Genomic DNA, 16,108 nt, shown 5'->3' on the forward strand with positions numbered 1-16,108 from the left:
ATCACAATAATAGGAATATAACACCATATACCGGAGAAGGCAATGGCAAGCCACTCCAGTACTCTTGCCTAGAAAATCGCATGGACAGGGGAGCCTGGTGGGCTGCAGTCCATGGGGTCGCTACTAGTCGGACATGACTGAGCGACTTCACTTTCGCTTTTCACTTTCACACATTGGAGAAGGAAATGGCAACCCACTCCAGTGTTCTTGCCTGGAGAATCCCAGGGACGGGGGAGCCTGGTTGGCTGCCGTCTATGGGGTCACACAGAGTCGGACACGACTGAAGTGACTTAGCAGCAGCAGCAGCAGCAGCAACACCATATACCACTGTAAAACACATTTCCACATAAATGCTGATAAGCACAAAATATTTTTCATCATTTACATTTTAACTGTAATAATATATGGCAGGATTAAAGCTGCATCCATCATGTGTCTAACTAACCTTGCTGTAATGAATTTTTAAATGTAATGGTTTCTGTCGCAAAATAAAATTGTACATAATGTCTAGTGACACAGTACACTGGTGGATGGGTGGTTTTGGAAAATGGAAATGCAACTTCATTTTTAATTAGATTAATAAACTTCACTACCTCCACCTCCAGCCAGCTTCCCAACCCTCCCTCCCACCACCATTATTTATTTATTTATTTATTTTAAATGAGGCTTTTAATTAATGTTTGACAGAGCTGATTCAGGTTGAATAGACTAAATTTCTTTAAACAAACTTACTTATACTCCAGAGTCCTTTAAAAACTTAATAGCATTTATACATTGAAGGTATTTGATTTTCTTGTAACTAGCACTTCAAATGCAACAAGCATTTGACCCAACAAGTAAAACTTTCTACAGTTCATAACTTTTATAAATAAAATAAATTAAATGTACAGTGAATAAGTTCTCTGAAATATTTCAATATTTCTGCAGGTTTAGTAACATCATAAAATACATATCAACTAAAATTCACAAATCTAAAAACCTGTTAGGCATTTTTAGGTGTTTTAAGTTGGATATGAAGACCAATGTTACATCGTAATATGCCAATTACAAATAGTACTTCAAATAACAAATACTACAGTTTGTCCCAAACTTTAAAAACTATTCATGAACTCAACACTGAACTATTGATGGCTTTGAGAATTGTTTCCTAGCCTTTTTGAAAATTTCAACCCATTTACGTTTAAGGTAATTATTGATAAGTACGATCCCGTAGCCATTTTCTTTATTGCTTTGGGTTCAAGTTTATACACTCTTTCTGTGTTTCCTGTCTAGAGAAGATCCTTTAGCATTTGTTGGAGAGCTGGTTTGGTGATGCTGAATTCCCTCAGCTTTTGCTTGTCTGTAAAGCTTTTGATTTCTCCTTCATATTTGAATGAGATCCTTGCTGGGTATAGTAATCTGGGCTGTAGGGTATTTTCTTGCATCACTTTAAGTATGTCTTGCCACTCCCTTCTGGCCTGAAGAGTTTCTGTTGAAAGATCAGCTGTTATCCTTATGGGAATCCCCTTATGTGTTATTTGCTGCTTTTTCCTTGCTGCTTTTAAGATTTGTTCTTTGTGTTTGATCTTTGTTAATTTGATAAATATGTGTCTTGGAGTATTTCGCCTTGGGTTTATCCTGTTGGGGACTCTCTGGGTTTCTTGGACTTGGGTGATTATTTCTTTCCCTATTTTAGGGAAGTTTTCAACTATTATCTCTTCAAGTATTCTCTCATGGTCTTTCTTTTTGTCTTCTTCTTCTGGGACTCCTATGATTCGAATGTTGGAGCGTTTAACATTGTCCCAGAGGTTTCTAATATTGTCCTCATTTCTTTTAATTCATTTTTCTTTTTTCCTCTCTGTTTCATTTATTTCTACAATTCTATCTTCTAGTTCGCTAATCCTGTCTTCTGCCTCTGTTATTCTATTGCTTGTTCCCTCCAGAGTGTTTCTGATCTCATCTATTGCATTATTCATTGTATACTGACTCTTTTTTATTTCTTCTAAGTCCTTATTAAATCTTTCTTCCATCTTCTCAATCCTTTTCTCCACGTTATTTATCTGTAACTCCATTTTGCTTTCAAGATTTTGAATCATTTTCACCATCAAAATTTGAAATTCTTTATCAGGTAAATTCCCTATATCTTCTTCTTTTTTTTTGTGTTGGTGGGCAATTATCTTGTTCCTTTACTTGCTGGGTATTTCTCTGCCTCTTCATCTTGCTTATATTGCTTTGCTTGGGGTGGCCTTTCCCTCTTCTTGCAGTTTGTGGAGTTCTCTTTATTGTGTAGTTTCTTCGCTGTGTGTGGGGTTGGACGGGTGACTTGTCCGGGTTCCCTGGTTAGGGAAGCATGTGTCGGTGTTCTGGTGGGTGGAGCTGGATTTCTTCTCTCTCCTTAGACAATGGGCTGCTTTTCTGGGAGCCTGATGACCTCTGCCAGTATTCAGAAGTTGTTTTGTGGACTTTACTCCGCATTCAAATGTTCTTTTGATGAATTTGTGGGGGAGAAAGTGGTCTCGCCGTCTTGTTCCTTCCTCCCCAGAACACTGGATTCTTATATTCCCTTGGTCGTGGAGTATCTCTTCCCAGCTGCTCCAGCAAGGTGCAGCCGCTGTACCTTACCTTGGACGAGGGGTATCTCCTCAAGGCCGCCCCTCCTGCTTTGAATGTGGAGCAGCTCCTCTCGGCCCTCCGGTGCCCAAGCAGCCACCGCCTCCTGGACGTGGTACAGCTCCTCTCGGCCACCATCCTAACCCTGGGCGCGGGGCAGCTCCTCTCCGCCACGATTCTGCACGTGGTCGGTTGCACCGGAGCCGGGGGTCTCTCGCGTCTGCGCCGCCAGAGCCGGGCGTCTCTCGCCGGATCTTTTTAAAAACACAGTTTATAGTCTCTCTCTCTCTTAAATAAAGGACTTAACATACTCATGTATATTGATATAAAAAATAGTTGGTCTGACTCCAGTCAGTAGGCAGAATAAAGTAATAAGGTTTACAGCAGAAATTAATCAAATTGAGACCAGAAAAACAAATGAGAAACTAAATGAAACTAAAAGCAAGTTCAATAAAACTGATAAATCTCTATAGCCAGTCTGTTCAGGAAAAAAATGTGAGAATACAGAAAACATTACCAATATCAGGAATGAGAAATGACAACCCTTCAGATACTACAGACATCAAAAGGATCAATTCAGTTCAGTCGCTCAGTCGAGTCCGACTCTTTGCGACCCCATGGACCACAGCATGCCAGGCCTCCCTGTCAAGCACCAACTCCCGGAGTTTTACTCAAACTCATGTCCACCGAATCGGTGATGCCATCCAACCAACTCATCCTCTGTTGTCCCCTTCTCCTCCTGCCCTCAATCTTCCCCAGCATCAGGGTCTTTTCAATGAGTCAGCTCTTCGCAGCAGGTGGCCAAAGTATTGGAGTTTCAGCTTCAACATTAGTCCTTCCAATGAACACTCAAGACTGATCTCCTTTAGGACTGGTTGGATCTCCTTGCAGTCCAAGGGATTCTCAAGAGTCTTCACCAACACCACAGTTCAAAAGCATCAATTCTGTGCTCAGCTATCTTTATAGTCCAACTCTCACATCCATATATGACTGCTAGAAAAACCATAGCCTTGGCTAGACGGACCTTTGCTGGCAAAGTAATGATAATCAGGTAATTTTGTGGACTTTGCCATGAAATTTAAAAATTCAGATGAAACAGACAGTCTGTACACAGACACAAATTTGAAGCTCACTTGACAACAGATAGGGTCTTCCCTGATGGCTCAGCAGTTAAGAATCTGCCTGCAATGCAGGAGACGTGGGTTTGATCCCTGGGTTGGCAAGATCCCTTGGAGGAGAAAATGGCAACCCACTCCAGTATTCTTGCCTGGAAAAAAAACCCCATGGACAGAGGTGCCTGGTTGGCTACAGTCCATGGGGTTGCAAAGAGTCAGACACGACTGAGTGACTAAGCATGCATGACAATAGGTAACCTGAATACTTCTCGTATCTATTAAAGAAATTAAATTTGTAACTTAAAAGCCTCTTCACAAAGAAAACTCAAGGGCAAGATGAGTTCATTGGTCCATTCTATGAAACATTCAAAGAAGAAATAATATTGATTCTAAATAAATTCTTCCAGAAATGACTACACATATATGGTTATTTAATTCTTGACAAAGGTGGCATTTCAGAACAGCAGAAAACAGGTGGTCTCTGGTAGGAAGAATTCTCAGATGACACATACGATCCTTGCCCTTTTATAATCAATCCCCTCTGAGTGTGGGTGAAACCTGTGAGTAAGATGACCTATTGCTCCCATGACTAGGTTATGTTATAAAGTGGAGATGACTTTAAGGGAGATTATCCCAGTGGGCCTGACCTAATCACATGAGTCCTTCAAAATCTGAGTTCTCTCTGGCTAGTGGCAGAAGAGAAAGTTGCAGATTCAAAGTCCTAAGAGGATGAAATGCACTGCTGTTGGTTTGAAGACAGAGCCCGTGTGAGAAGGATATGAAACTAACCTCGAGGATCTGAGAGGGACCTCTTGCTGACAACCAGCAAGAAGATAGGAACTACAATCAAAAAGCCAAGTGAACTAGATTCTGATGACAACCTGAATGAGCTCAGGAGTGGACTTGGGATATGTAGGGGGCATAAAAGTGGCTTGTGATATCCAGGCAATGGTGATTCTTGAGCAGGGTAGAAGTTACATGGGAGTTTGCTTTCTGATCATTCATGGAGGTAAACATTTTTATGTTTCAGGCACTTTTCTGCAGTGTTATTATTGAATTAGTAAAATGTATAAAAATTCAAAAAACGTGTAAGGAATCTTATATTTCTAAAAAGCAAAATTTTCATCAGGGGATGTACCTCACCTTTATTCTCATTTTTGTTTTTCCTGGTAATTTCCTATCTAAGTACACTTTTTTGTTGTTTGCTTTTAGAAAGTAGAATACAAGTTTCCTTTCCAGTAACTCTCCAAGGAAGCCATCCTTTTCTTCCCTCAGAAATGCTCGTAACACAATACAGTGGTCAGAAACAATAATACCAGATAGAAGCGTAATTTCCTAAGGGGAAAACACATTTCTCCTGGCAATGACTGTCGACAGCATTCCTGGAAACCCAGCAGAAATCAGAGTTTCAAGAACCACAGTGAAGGAAATATCTAGTAGTAGGAGTAATGGAAACAAAACATGAAGGGAAGAAAATGATTTAGAAGAATGGTACTTACTCTCATTTCATAACAAATCTAAATACAGGTGTAAAAAAACCTCACTGAGTCTAATGTTCTATTTTATTTGCTACCATCATCGTCTGAAATCTGCTTAGTGTTTAAATATTACTACAGGACTTCAACTCACAGTGGAGTGGTGAAGGAACGAAATGAAGGTGGGCTAAAACCAGAAGACCAATAGGACATTCATGTCACAGGCTAAATGCTATCACTAAATTCTCCAAGTAAACATAATCTAAAACAGAAGGCTGTCTTCTGTTTAATTAACCTAATCACCTACCTTAATGTCATTTTGTCCGTCTGGAAAATTCCCAAGTCATCTTCAAGTCCAAATTCATTTGTCTTCTCCCTTATTTACCTAGATAGAACTAGTTTCTCCCTTTCTCGGTATCATTTCTGCCCTGTCATCTGTGTTCATATCAGTCCTAACTGTGATATATTAAAATTCCTCACATTGTTTTCCTCTACCGTGTTATATAAATATAAATGTAATGTTAGGGTGCTTATATATATATATATATATATATATATATATATAAACAGCTATATTTCATTTATTCTCTCCAGTGGAGAAGGAAATGGCACCCCACTCCAGTGTTCTTGCCTGGAGAATCCCAGGGACGGGGGAGCCTGGTGGGCTGTCGTCTATGGGGTCGCACAGAGTCGGACACAACTGAAGCAACTTAGCAGCAGCAGCAGTGATTATCCAGGTCCTTGGTTCATGGCAAGTGTCAGTAAGGGTTGTTAAATAAAATAAATGGGTAGGGACTGGGCTTGTGGTTTTCTTTTTAGGGGAAGGTTTGGGGGGAGGGTCAGGAGGAAAAACCTACTGCCTTCCTTGACCGTAGAGCAAGAACTGATGTCACAAGAGAGTCTAGACGCTGACATGGGGAAGCCAAGTTGGCAGATAGTTGATCTGATTTGTAAACAGAGAGTCTTATCAATGTAACAGAGTTCATCAAAGTAAAACACACAACTCAAGGCATATGATTTTTTTAAAAAATACAACTTTTTAGAGGGGTAGATAATTTAAATATATATATGTATATATATATACATATATATACACACACACACACACACTCTTAAACCTTTTTTAAATTTATTTTTTATTAGAAAACTGAAATTTACAATGTGTTTATATCACTCACTGAGTACATGGCATTTAAAAACATAAACTTCTATAGAAAAAAATAATAAAACCTTCACTGAGTCATTTAATTCTAAACCAGAGGTGATATTCTAGTACCATACCTAATCACCTTTTGCCTAAATCCTAATACTGACCACACACACACAAAATTTTTTTCCTTCACTGCTGAATTTAAGGCTTAACTTCCATGAATAATTAAAGCTGAAGTTGGTTTTTAATGGATTTTCTTAAGTTACACACAAAAATGAGAGACTAGGTAACATGCGAGTCCGGTTTTGTCTTATTCAAAATATTATTCTGGGATTAAGTAAAAAATATCCTGAGAGGAAATCTGTGATTCTTTAGTGAAGCTTATGTGTCAGCAGTTCATTGAATAGTCTTCAGTTCATATAACTGTACATGCTTTTAAAAGTTATTTCCATATTGATTAAGGAAAGGAAAGATTAAAAAAATCTCTTACAAGAATGCATGAAACAAAAGTAATGCACTCTGCCAGGAATGCCCTTTGTCTGCACTATGTTTTTCTAATTAGGTAAGTGAAAGGAATTAAGACATCAATTTGGTCTAACTAACAAAAAGACTCTAGAATATTTTTTAACGTTAATTATCTTGATCTGTGATACTGCTAAGCTAAAATATATTTGCTTTTAGCTTTGATCAGAAAATCCAATTTAGCTGTCTCAGTGAGAAGTCTATTTCTCATGAAACAGAAGAACATCTATTATAAAGAAAATACATAGTAGCAACTATTACAGAATTAAAATTAAAGGAAAAAAACCCCATACATTTTCTTTAAAAGTAATATGCAAAACAATCTAGTTACATAAATTGAACTGATGAACACATGGTGAAGTTTATAAAGTACACTAACTGAATTAAGGCTACTCTATCTTGAATGCTGGATAGGAAAGGAAGTTTTACTCAGTCTGGTAAAGAGGGCTAATACACAGACTCTCAGCCTATAAGAACCACCATTTTTTCCAAAAGGACAACAGCATTTGTAATATTTGAATAGTTTGGTTCCTTGAACTTTTCAGACCTTACTACCACAAAAAAGTATGTGTATAAACTAAAGGATACAGAAAATCTGTTTCTATCCAGATAGGTCAGGATTTATTATCCACCACTTGGACTGGCAAACTTCCTCCGTTTGTTTCCGTAAGATTTCTACTGAAGCACAGACATTACATAATGTGCAAACACCGCAAGTCCTCCTTTTAGGAGGTAAACTGGTCCGACTGGTATACTGGAGGTCATTGTCTGGATGACAGTCAAACCACAGAGAAGTAGGTCTGGAGGAGGGAGGTCTGCAGGGTATAGATTTCACCACTGTGAATGATCTCAGATCTGGTATTCCTTTCCCCCGATGAGCCCTCTCTTTGTGTAAAATGAAAATCATGTCATCAACTCAAGTGGTTGGCTGAAATATTGATTAACCTTCACCATTCATGGGATAGAAGCTCAGGTTAGAATACACTAACCATCTTCAAGGGTCAGGGATTTATGAGTATCAGCCTCTCTCATCTGGGACTTTCTTCCATTTGTCCTAAGCAAGGTAACAGGAATCACTAGTGGGATGGCCAGGGCAAGTCAGGGTAAAGGTACATTCTGTGGTAGCCATTGCGAGAAGAGGCAAGGTTGAATCGGTATCCAAAGGGGAGAGGTAAAAAGATGCTGGCTAGGATGATGGAGATGCTTGGTTAAGGATTAGCCTACTGTCATGAGCAGAAGATTGAACTAAGCATCCTTGTAGAGAATAAACCAAGAACACAAAGCAGAAAGAACACAGGTGATTCTTGCCTTCTTTCTCTTTACCCAAAGTTATTATAGATCGGGTGAGTAATGAGGGGAAAAAAGAGACTACTAAAGTACTGGCTACTTGGATGTTAGAAAGCCAGATCTATCAATAGAAGGAAGAGAACAGAAAATCAGAGAAGGAAGCGATGTCAGAAATATAAGGGCTGTGCTCCAAAAGTTTGTTTGCAAGTTGATTGTTTGGAACAGAGATGAAGCAACACGGCTGAGTGTTTAGTCTGGTTTACAGTCTATTTTGCACATCGCGTAACTGTACTATGGGAAAGAAATTCCACAGTTCCCCCAAGCAACAATGCAGATGGAAGGCTCTGGTAGCCTTGAGTCATGGAGGGGAACATGTCCTATGCCTAAACTGTCTTTCTCCTTGATGCCCGCATTCAGGGCTCCCAAAGACTCAGGAGGAGTCAATCACTGCAGCTGAAAGGAAGATTCCTTTCTCTTGAGCACAACTTATGGAGCCTACTTCTTCAAGAGGGTATTTATAATTCTGGTGTAGGAAAAATGAAAAAAATCTTTACATAAGTATCTGTTTTAACAGAAAAATATTAAACATATCACATGTCATATGTAATGTGTTGTACAATCACTAAGTATATATAGAAAAACAAAGAAAACTTTAACATCCCATGTCTTGATTTGGGTTTAGAGAACACTGCTAAAGAGGCAGAAGGAAAGCACAAGTCTATCTAATGCCTATCAGAAACCCAGATGTTTGGGGTGAAGTGTTCTATGTGTGTGCATGCCTAGCAGCTCAGTTGTGTCAGTCGTGTCCAACTCGTTGCAACCTCATGGACTGCAGCCCACCAGACTCCCTGCCCATGGGATTTCCCAGGCAAGAATACTGGAGTGAGTTGTCATTTTCTATAAATTAAATCCTGTTGGTTGATACTGTTGCTGAATTCATCTATATCCTTGCTAACTTTCTGTCCTATTGTTGAGAGGGGTATTTATGTATCCCGCTGTAATTGTGGCTCTGTCTATTACTCCTTTCAGTTGTATCAGTTTTTGCTTTATGTATTTTGCAGCGTACTTGTTTTGTACATACATATATTAGAATTACTATGATTCCTTAGCAGATTAACTCTTTTACTATTATCATTATGTAATAGTAAAAAATGTCCCTTTCTGTTCCTGGTAATTTTCTTTGCTCTGAAGTCCACTTTATCTGATATTAAAATAATCACTCTTGGTTCATTTTGATTAATGTTTGCATGATATATCTTTTCCCATTCTGTTACTTTCAACCTACCTATATGATTATGCTTTAAATACATTTTCTGAAGATAGCATATACTCAGGTTATGTTCTTAAATTCATGTTGTCAATCTATCTTTTAATTGGTGTATTTTGACCATTCACTTTAATGTAACTATTGGTAATGTTAGAGCTTGTTTCCCATTTTATTATTTGTTTTCTGATAGCTGTTTTCTCTTTCTCTATGTTCTTTCTCTGGCCTGTCTATGTGTTACTGAATGTATTAGAATTCTATTTTGATTTACTCATAGTGTTTTTTTTTTTTTTTTAATATGTCTCCTTATGTAGATTTTAAAGTGGTAATTCTAGGTAATTCCACTGAGGGTGTCTGACTTACAGTCATTGCTATTTTCACTTACTAGGCTATTTCTTTCTCTTCTATGAGGGAAAAAATAAGGGGCTGGACCAGCAGGTCCTCAAGGGACATCTCCAACTTCAATCTTTGGTGATTTTTATGACTGTTCCAAGCCTGGCTTCCCTTCTCCCTATCTTATCTTCTTCCTCTGCCTTGCTAAGCCTATAATAAACAATAGGTGTTGGTAGAATATTGTTGGGGGGGAGTCCATAAATACAGAAAATAGACTGAACTTTGTATTTGTGATGACTGCTTCTTGCTATTTAGGAAAACACATCCTGCATAATCTGTGGCTGTATAACTACAAACGCAGGGGTGTGACTTGTTTCTGAATTCACTATGCACATGAAATTGTGGGAATCAATGTAGGTGAGTATCATAAACTTTAGACAGTAGTCCTGCTTTTATGCTTGACTGGAGCAAAGAGAAAGCAGCAGCAGCTACAGTAAAAGGAAGCTTAACACAGTGGCATATTGCTGGAATTTGAATACTACCCACTAGTTGTGTGACTTCAGGCAAACCATGTAACTTCTCTGAACCTCAGTATCTTCATCTGTAAAATGGGGACAGGCATACCTGAACTTCATTAGTTCTTCTGAGGACTACAGGTAAAAGCTTAGAACAGTGCTATTAGCTGCTGCTGCAACTGCTGCTATATCATTCATTGGAGAATTATTATAAATAAAATACTAGATAGGCACTTTGCATACATTATCACATTTAATCCTATAATAATCTTTTGAGGTACAGGATATTATTATCTCCATTTTACAGACTATGGAGGTAGCATAATTTTATTATTAAAATCATTTGTAAATAGAGTATAAATTAGTACTAAATAAAATATAAATTACATTTTAAAATAACATTTGAAGCCAAAAAGTAAAGTACCAAAAACATTCCCTGGCATACTCAGAAACTAGAATCAGTAAAGCCTCCAATGTTATACTACCATGACTACTACTTATCACTTTTATAACTTAAATCTCTCCAAAAACTTCTAAAGAGCAAAGCAAAATCATAGTCTATTCACTGTATGGGGATATTAGGCCTGGTTTCCTTGCGCTGATTTTTGCAGTTTATACACTGAGCTTAACAGGGAACACCATGGATTCCTGTAAGGACTCCATATATAGTAGACAGACAAGAATTCTTTTTCATTGTCTTGCAGCTAGAGTAGAGAAACAGAAGGATAAGTTTTAAAATTAAAGCCTGATGAGGCTTCTCTGTCATTTAGAATATCCCTCACTGTTTTCATTTTGTTTCTAGTTTTAAACTTTTGGGAGAAAAATGTAACAAATAATTCCTTGTTTGAGACTCACCCACTGTCTGAGGTTATTCTCGTAACACTTTCTGATATAAGAATAAACATATACATTTTAAAACGTGCTTACCAAGGCAGAACGGTTCCAACGTATTCAGATAGGAAAATTCCTTCGGTATGTCCATCATTTGAAGGACCATTCTGGTCACCAAGGACTTGATTTTCTCAGGCCATGGTTTAAGCAGTAAGTAGCAAGGAACATAAAGAGCATATCGAAGCCAGCACAAAAGAGGTGTGGCAAACCTGCCTCTGGGTGACTCAGACATTCGCTCAATTGTTGGAAAGAGCAAAATGGAGCGAATTACCTAAAATGAAAAAAAAATTTTGATGAGAAGTTTTCCTAAGGGATAAGTTACTGCTTTCTCATTTCTTCTATATAGTATCCACAAATGACTAGGTTTTAGAACATGGCTAACGATCTATTCAGACTGAGAAGTAGCATCCACTGCCTTCTCAGCCCTCAACCAATCTGGGTAGGATATAAGGATGTCCCTCAAGTTGAAGGGGTTAATTTTCAGGATGAGGAGGAAATCAGATACCTAGATAAGTTCTTGAGTATGACAGCAACTCCCATTCCCTTTGAAGGATTGCTGAAAGTAGAAATGAATTTACCATTTTAGTGGTTTACCAACGTATGACCATATGTATATATGCTGCTGCTGCTTCATCACTTCAGTCATGTCCGGCTCTGTGCAACCCCACGGACTGTAGTCTGTCAGGCTCATGTATGTGTATATATGTATGTATGTATGTATACATACAGGCTGTGTTGAGTCTTCTTGTTGCATGGGTTTTTCTCCAGTTGTGGCAAGTGGGGGCTACTCTCTAGTTGTGATGTGCAGGCTTCTCATTGTGGTGGCTTCCCTTGTTGCGGAGCACCGGCTCTAGGGCACAAGGGTTTCAGTAGCTGCGGTTCCCCAGGCTCTAGAGCACCAGCTTCACAGCTGTGGCACAAGAACTCAGATGCTCCACAACACGTGGGGTCTTCCCAGACTGGGGACTGACCTGTGTCTCCTGTGCTGGCATGTTGATTCTTTACCACTGAGTCGCCAGGGAAGCCCAGGATGAAATATATTTTTAACAACCGATTCAACTTCAATAAAGCATGCATGCTCAGTTGCTCAGTCATGTCCGACTCTTTGTGACCCCATGGACTGTAGCCTGCCACACTCCTCTGTCCATGGAATTTTCCAGGCAAGAATACTGGAGCAGGTTGCCATTTCCTTCTCGAGGTGATCTTCCTGATCCAGGGATTGAACCTGTTTGTCTCCTGCAATGGCAGGCGGATTCTTTACTAGTGAGCTCCTTGTGAAGCCACGGGTAAGATCAGTGTCCTCAAAAAGATAGATACTGGAGCTTGCGCTCTTCCCAGGAGCACACAGAAAAGAGGTCTGGAGAACACACAGAGAGAAGATGGCCGTCTATAGGCCAGGAAGAAGTATCACCAGAAACTGACCATGTTGGCATGCTGATATTGGGCTTCCAAACTCCAGAACTGAGAAAATAAATGTCAGTTGTTTAGGGCACACAATCTATGACATTTTGTTAGGCAGTTCGAGCAGACTAACACCTATCTCTTAATACCATAGTTAATTTTTGTCTGTTAATGAACTTGATACAAATGTAATCATGCAGTGTGTTTTTATTTTACTTCCTTCAATCAATATTGTTTATAAGATCCATCCTTGTTGATGCATATAGAAATAGCTCATTACCTTGGCTATCTAGTTTTCCATTGTAAGAACACAACACAATTGATTTTATAGATAGATATCTGGGTTGTTACTACAAATATGCTGATGTTTTTACACATCTCTTGTGCATGTATTTCTGTTGACTATGTCATCTCAAAGTAGAAATATGTGGACATATGGTTGGCATGTTAGTTGCAGTGTTAGTAGGTAGTTCCAAATAGTTTTCCAAAGTACCTGTACCAGTGTATTCCCCTACCATCGGACATGGGCTTCCCTGATAGCTCAGACGATAAAGAATCTGTCTTCAATGCAGGAGACCTGGGATCAATTCCTGGGTTGGTAAGATCCCCTGGAGAGAGGAATGGCAACCCACTCCAGTGTTCTTGCCTGGAGAATTCCATGGACAGAGGAACCTGTCAGGATACAGTCCATAGGGTAGCAAAGAGTCAAACACGACTGAAGGACTAAGTATATACACATACCATCAGACATTAGGGTTCATACTGTTATATATATTTGTTCTGGAAAACTTTGTTATTATAATTGTAATTGACTAACCTGTTATTTGGAGGTATTTCATTATGGCTCTGATTTAAGGATTTTATGTCTTTTTATGTTTTGGGAACATTTTCTATACATCCTCTGAAAATGTCTTATTTAAGTCTCACATTTTACTACTAGACTGTCTTTTTAAATTATTGATTTGTAGAAGGTACTTTTTAGTCTAGATACCAGCCCTTTGTCATGTTGTAGTTCTTGACTTGCCTGTTCATTCCTTATTCTTATTTTTTTTTAATGGAGATAAACTCTTCTGTTTTATACAATTGAATTTAACAGTCTTTTCTTTTACAGTTACAGTTCTGTCCTTCAGTTCAGTTTAGTTCAGTCGCTCAGTCGTGACCGACTCTTTGCGACCCCATGTATCACAGCACACCAGGCCTCCCTGTCCATCACCAACTCCCGGAATTCACTCAAACTCATGTCCATCGAGTCGGTGATGCCATCCAGCCATCTCATTCTCTGTCATCCCCTTCTCCTCCTGCTCCCAATCCCACCTAGCATCAGAGTCTTTTCCAGTGAGTCAGCTCTTTGCATGAGGTGGCCAAAGTATTGGAGTTTCAGCTTTAGCATCAGTCTTTCGGCTACAACCTCAAATCATGAAGATATTATTATTTTCATTCAAAAAATATTTTAGAAATCAGATTTTTCAGAAATTAGATAATGCTAACTTCTTATCTGCTCTACAATGTGGATTTAAGCCTTGGGCTGGGTTTAACTTTAGTTGTGAGTCTATTTTTATTCCTTTGATTTCAGGCATCAGTGATTTACCATTTCAATATTTACATTCCTCCTTCTGGATGAACTGGATGTATTTCTCCTGGTAGGACCTGATAATAAAGGTGGGGTTTTGTGGACTCAGTCTCTTTTTCACTTCCTACCATCGACAGTCCTTTTTCATAATAATCTATTTGATGGCACTGACCAAATGTTACATTGATCAGGTAACACCTGTCACTCTGCTTTCATGTCTCTCTCACTGATAGAGAGCAGGGATTTGAGAGTAAAAACTGTGGAGGACCCTTTTTTCTTATCATATCTTTTTGTTCTTGCTTGGTCGTATCTAGCAGCTAAGGGCTTAGCTATTTCCTACAGGCTTTTCCTTTTCTGTCAACAATATCTGAGATCTTTTCGTTGTTTCTTTTTCAGTCACAATAATCTGATCTCTGCTAGATGTTCTTCTTTGTCTCATAAGTAAGAATATACTGTTCCCTGAGGCCTGCATGATGACTAAATAAAAGGCATTCTTTAGGAGCTGAGAACCACAGCCTTTTCAGATGATTTTTAAAATGCTGGACTGGTAACAACACATTGCAAAATGCTCACGATGTGCTTTCTGAATGAACGCTGAGTTTCTGCGACCTTGGCGTCTTCTCAAGTAAAAAGCAGAGGAGAAGCTGGATGGACTGTACTGAATCAAGGCCTTATGGAGTATTCATGGGTACTTGTGATGCAGATCACTGTGGGTTCCAGAACGTCAGAGATGATCCAGAATCCTCCAGTCAGAGCCTGCTGCCTGCGTTTCAGTGGGTTTACACAAAGGTTATATATAAAGAGTCACACAAAGGTTACGGGGTCTCTGTGAAGTCTGACTGGACAAGAAAAGTCAGTTAAAGGAATCATTCTTCCTGGATGCCACTTCCAGATTGAACTCCAACTCAATGCATTTGAACACAAACAGAGGAGGAATGAGATCATCTTCGGAATCCCAGGGCTTTACTGGTGTCTGGTCATCTTCTTCATCCCCTTCTAGCATCACACAGGGACACAGCATTCCTGACCCACCCGTGATGACGATTACATTGAGGACACAGGGTAAGCAGAGTGCAGAGGACAAGCATCCCAGTGATAGTTATCATCAGTCTCGGGGAGCATCGGTAAAGACCTGACAGCCTTCTGACATCTCCAGGGCTCCCGAACAGGCCTCCCTATTCTCATTGTCCACATACAGTAGGCAAGCTACTGCTTCACCTTCACCTTTCTGTCCAAAGATATTCTTCAGGACTGCTCCCAACAGCTCAAACAGGGCTGCTGTCTCTCTTAGACATGTGGAATATATCCTTCAGAGTGGCAAAAATTAAGAAATCTAACAATATACCAAGTTCTACTGATGTGGATCAACAAGAACACTTATTATGGCATAATTGCTAGCCTTTCCGCATCAGTTTTTGAAAGTACAATCACTTTGGTGGGTGTCTGGAGCTCCACACAGAAAATAAATTTTATCATGTTGTCTAACATTAGCAGTTTGATTCAGAGCTCTAGCATTTAACTTGGATACCAAACAGCATGCTTTTTTAAGAGTCTGAGAGAGAGAAACAATAAAAAAATCTTTTAGCAACTGGAGAGGTGCTACAGTTAACCACAGGCTTTATACCTTCAAATTCAGATTTCTTCCCCTGTCTTTTGGGTAATTTTAGTGTCATGAGTCCTATAATTCCTATAAGAGCTACAAATGTTCTGCTGGTCTTAGGACTTGAGAGATTTCACACAGGGGTGGGTTTATATGGAGCAATCTTTGGTACTCAGAGAGGAAGGGCTTCATACTGCCCTGCAGGATCCTCCTAGCTGAAGGGCTATGAAGGACCTCCTTCCCCACTGCCCAGGAAGAATTCTCCCTCAACACTGGAGAGCAGGTTTCTTTAGCAGCTGCAGTGGCAGCAAAGACAATGATGAAGAAACCAACTCCTGAGCTTCAGCTGGGCTCTCTTTTGTTAGTCCCACCTGGAGCAAAAGGAACCCGATCTGG

The 16,108-nt window shown here is 39.3% G+C and overlaps 1 protein-coding gene and 1 pseudogene across 3 annotated transcripts in view; both read right to left on the bottom strand.

The window, feature by feature from the left end:
- Positions 1–16,108, bottom strand: part of LDAH (lipid droplet associated hydrolase) — a 99,729-nt gene that overhangs the window by 18,032 nt on the left and 65,589 nt on the right. For 2 of the 3 annotated variants that reach the window (XM_055399144.2, XM_055399142.2), the window contains exon 5: positions 11,178–11,412. In XM_055399144.2, coding sequence (XP_055255119.2) covers positions 11,178–11,412 — 235 coding nt within the window. Of the gene's footprint in view, positions 1–2,601; positions 2,844–11,177; positions 11,413–16,108 lie in introns of all 3 variants that reach the window. The other variant, XR_016038535.1, reaches the window with a different exon arrangement.
- LOC148776106 (nuclear pore complex protein Nup88-like) lies at positions 13,284–15,297 on the bottom strand (annotated as a pseudogene).

This window comes from Moschus berezovskii, chromosome 11, assembly GCF_049115385.1.
Source record: "Moschus berezovskii isolate FMDL1 chromosome 11, NW_MosBer_1.0, whole genome shotgun sequence".
NCBI lineage: Eukaryota > Metazoa > Chordata > Mammalia > Artiodactyla > Moschidae > Moschus > Moschus berezovskii.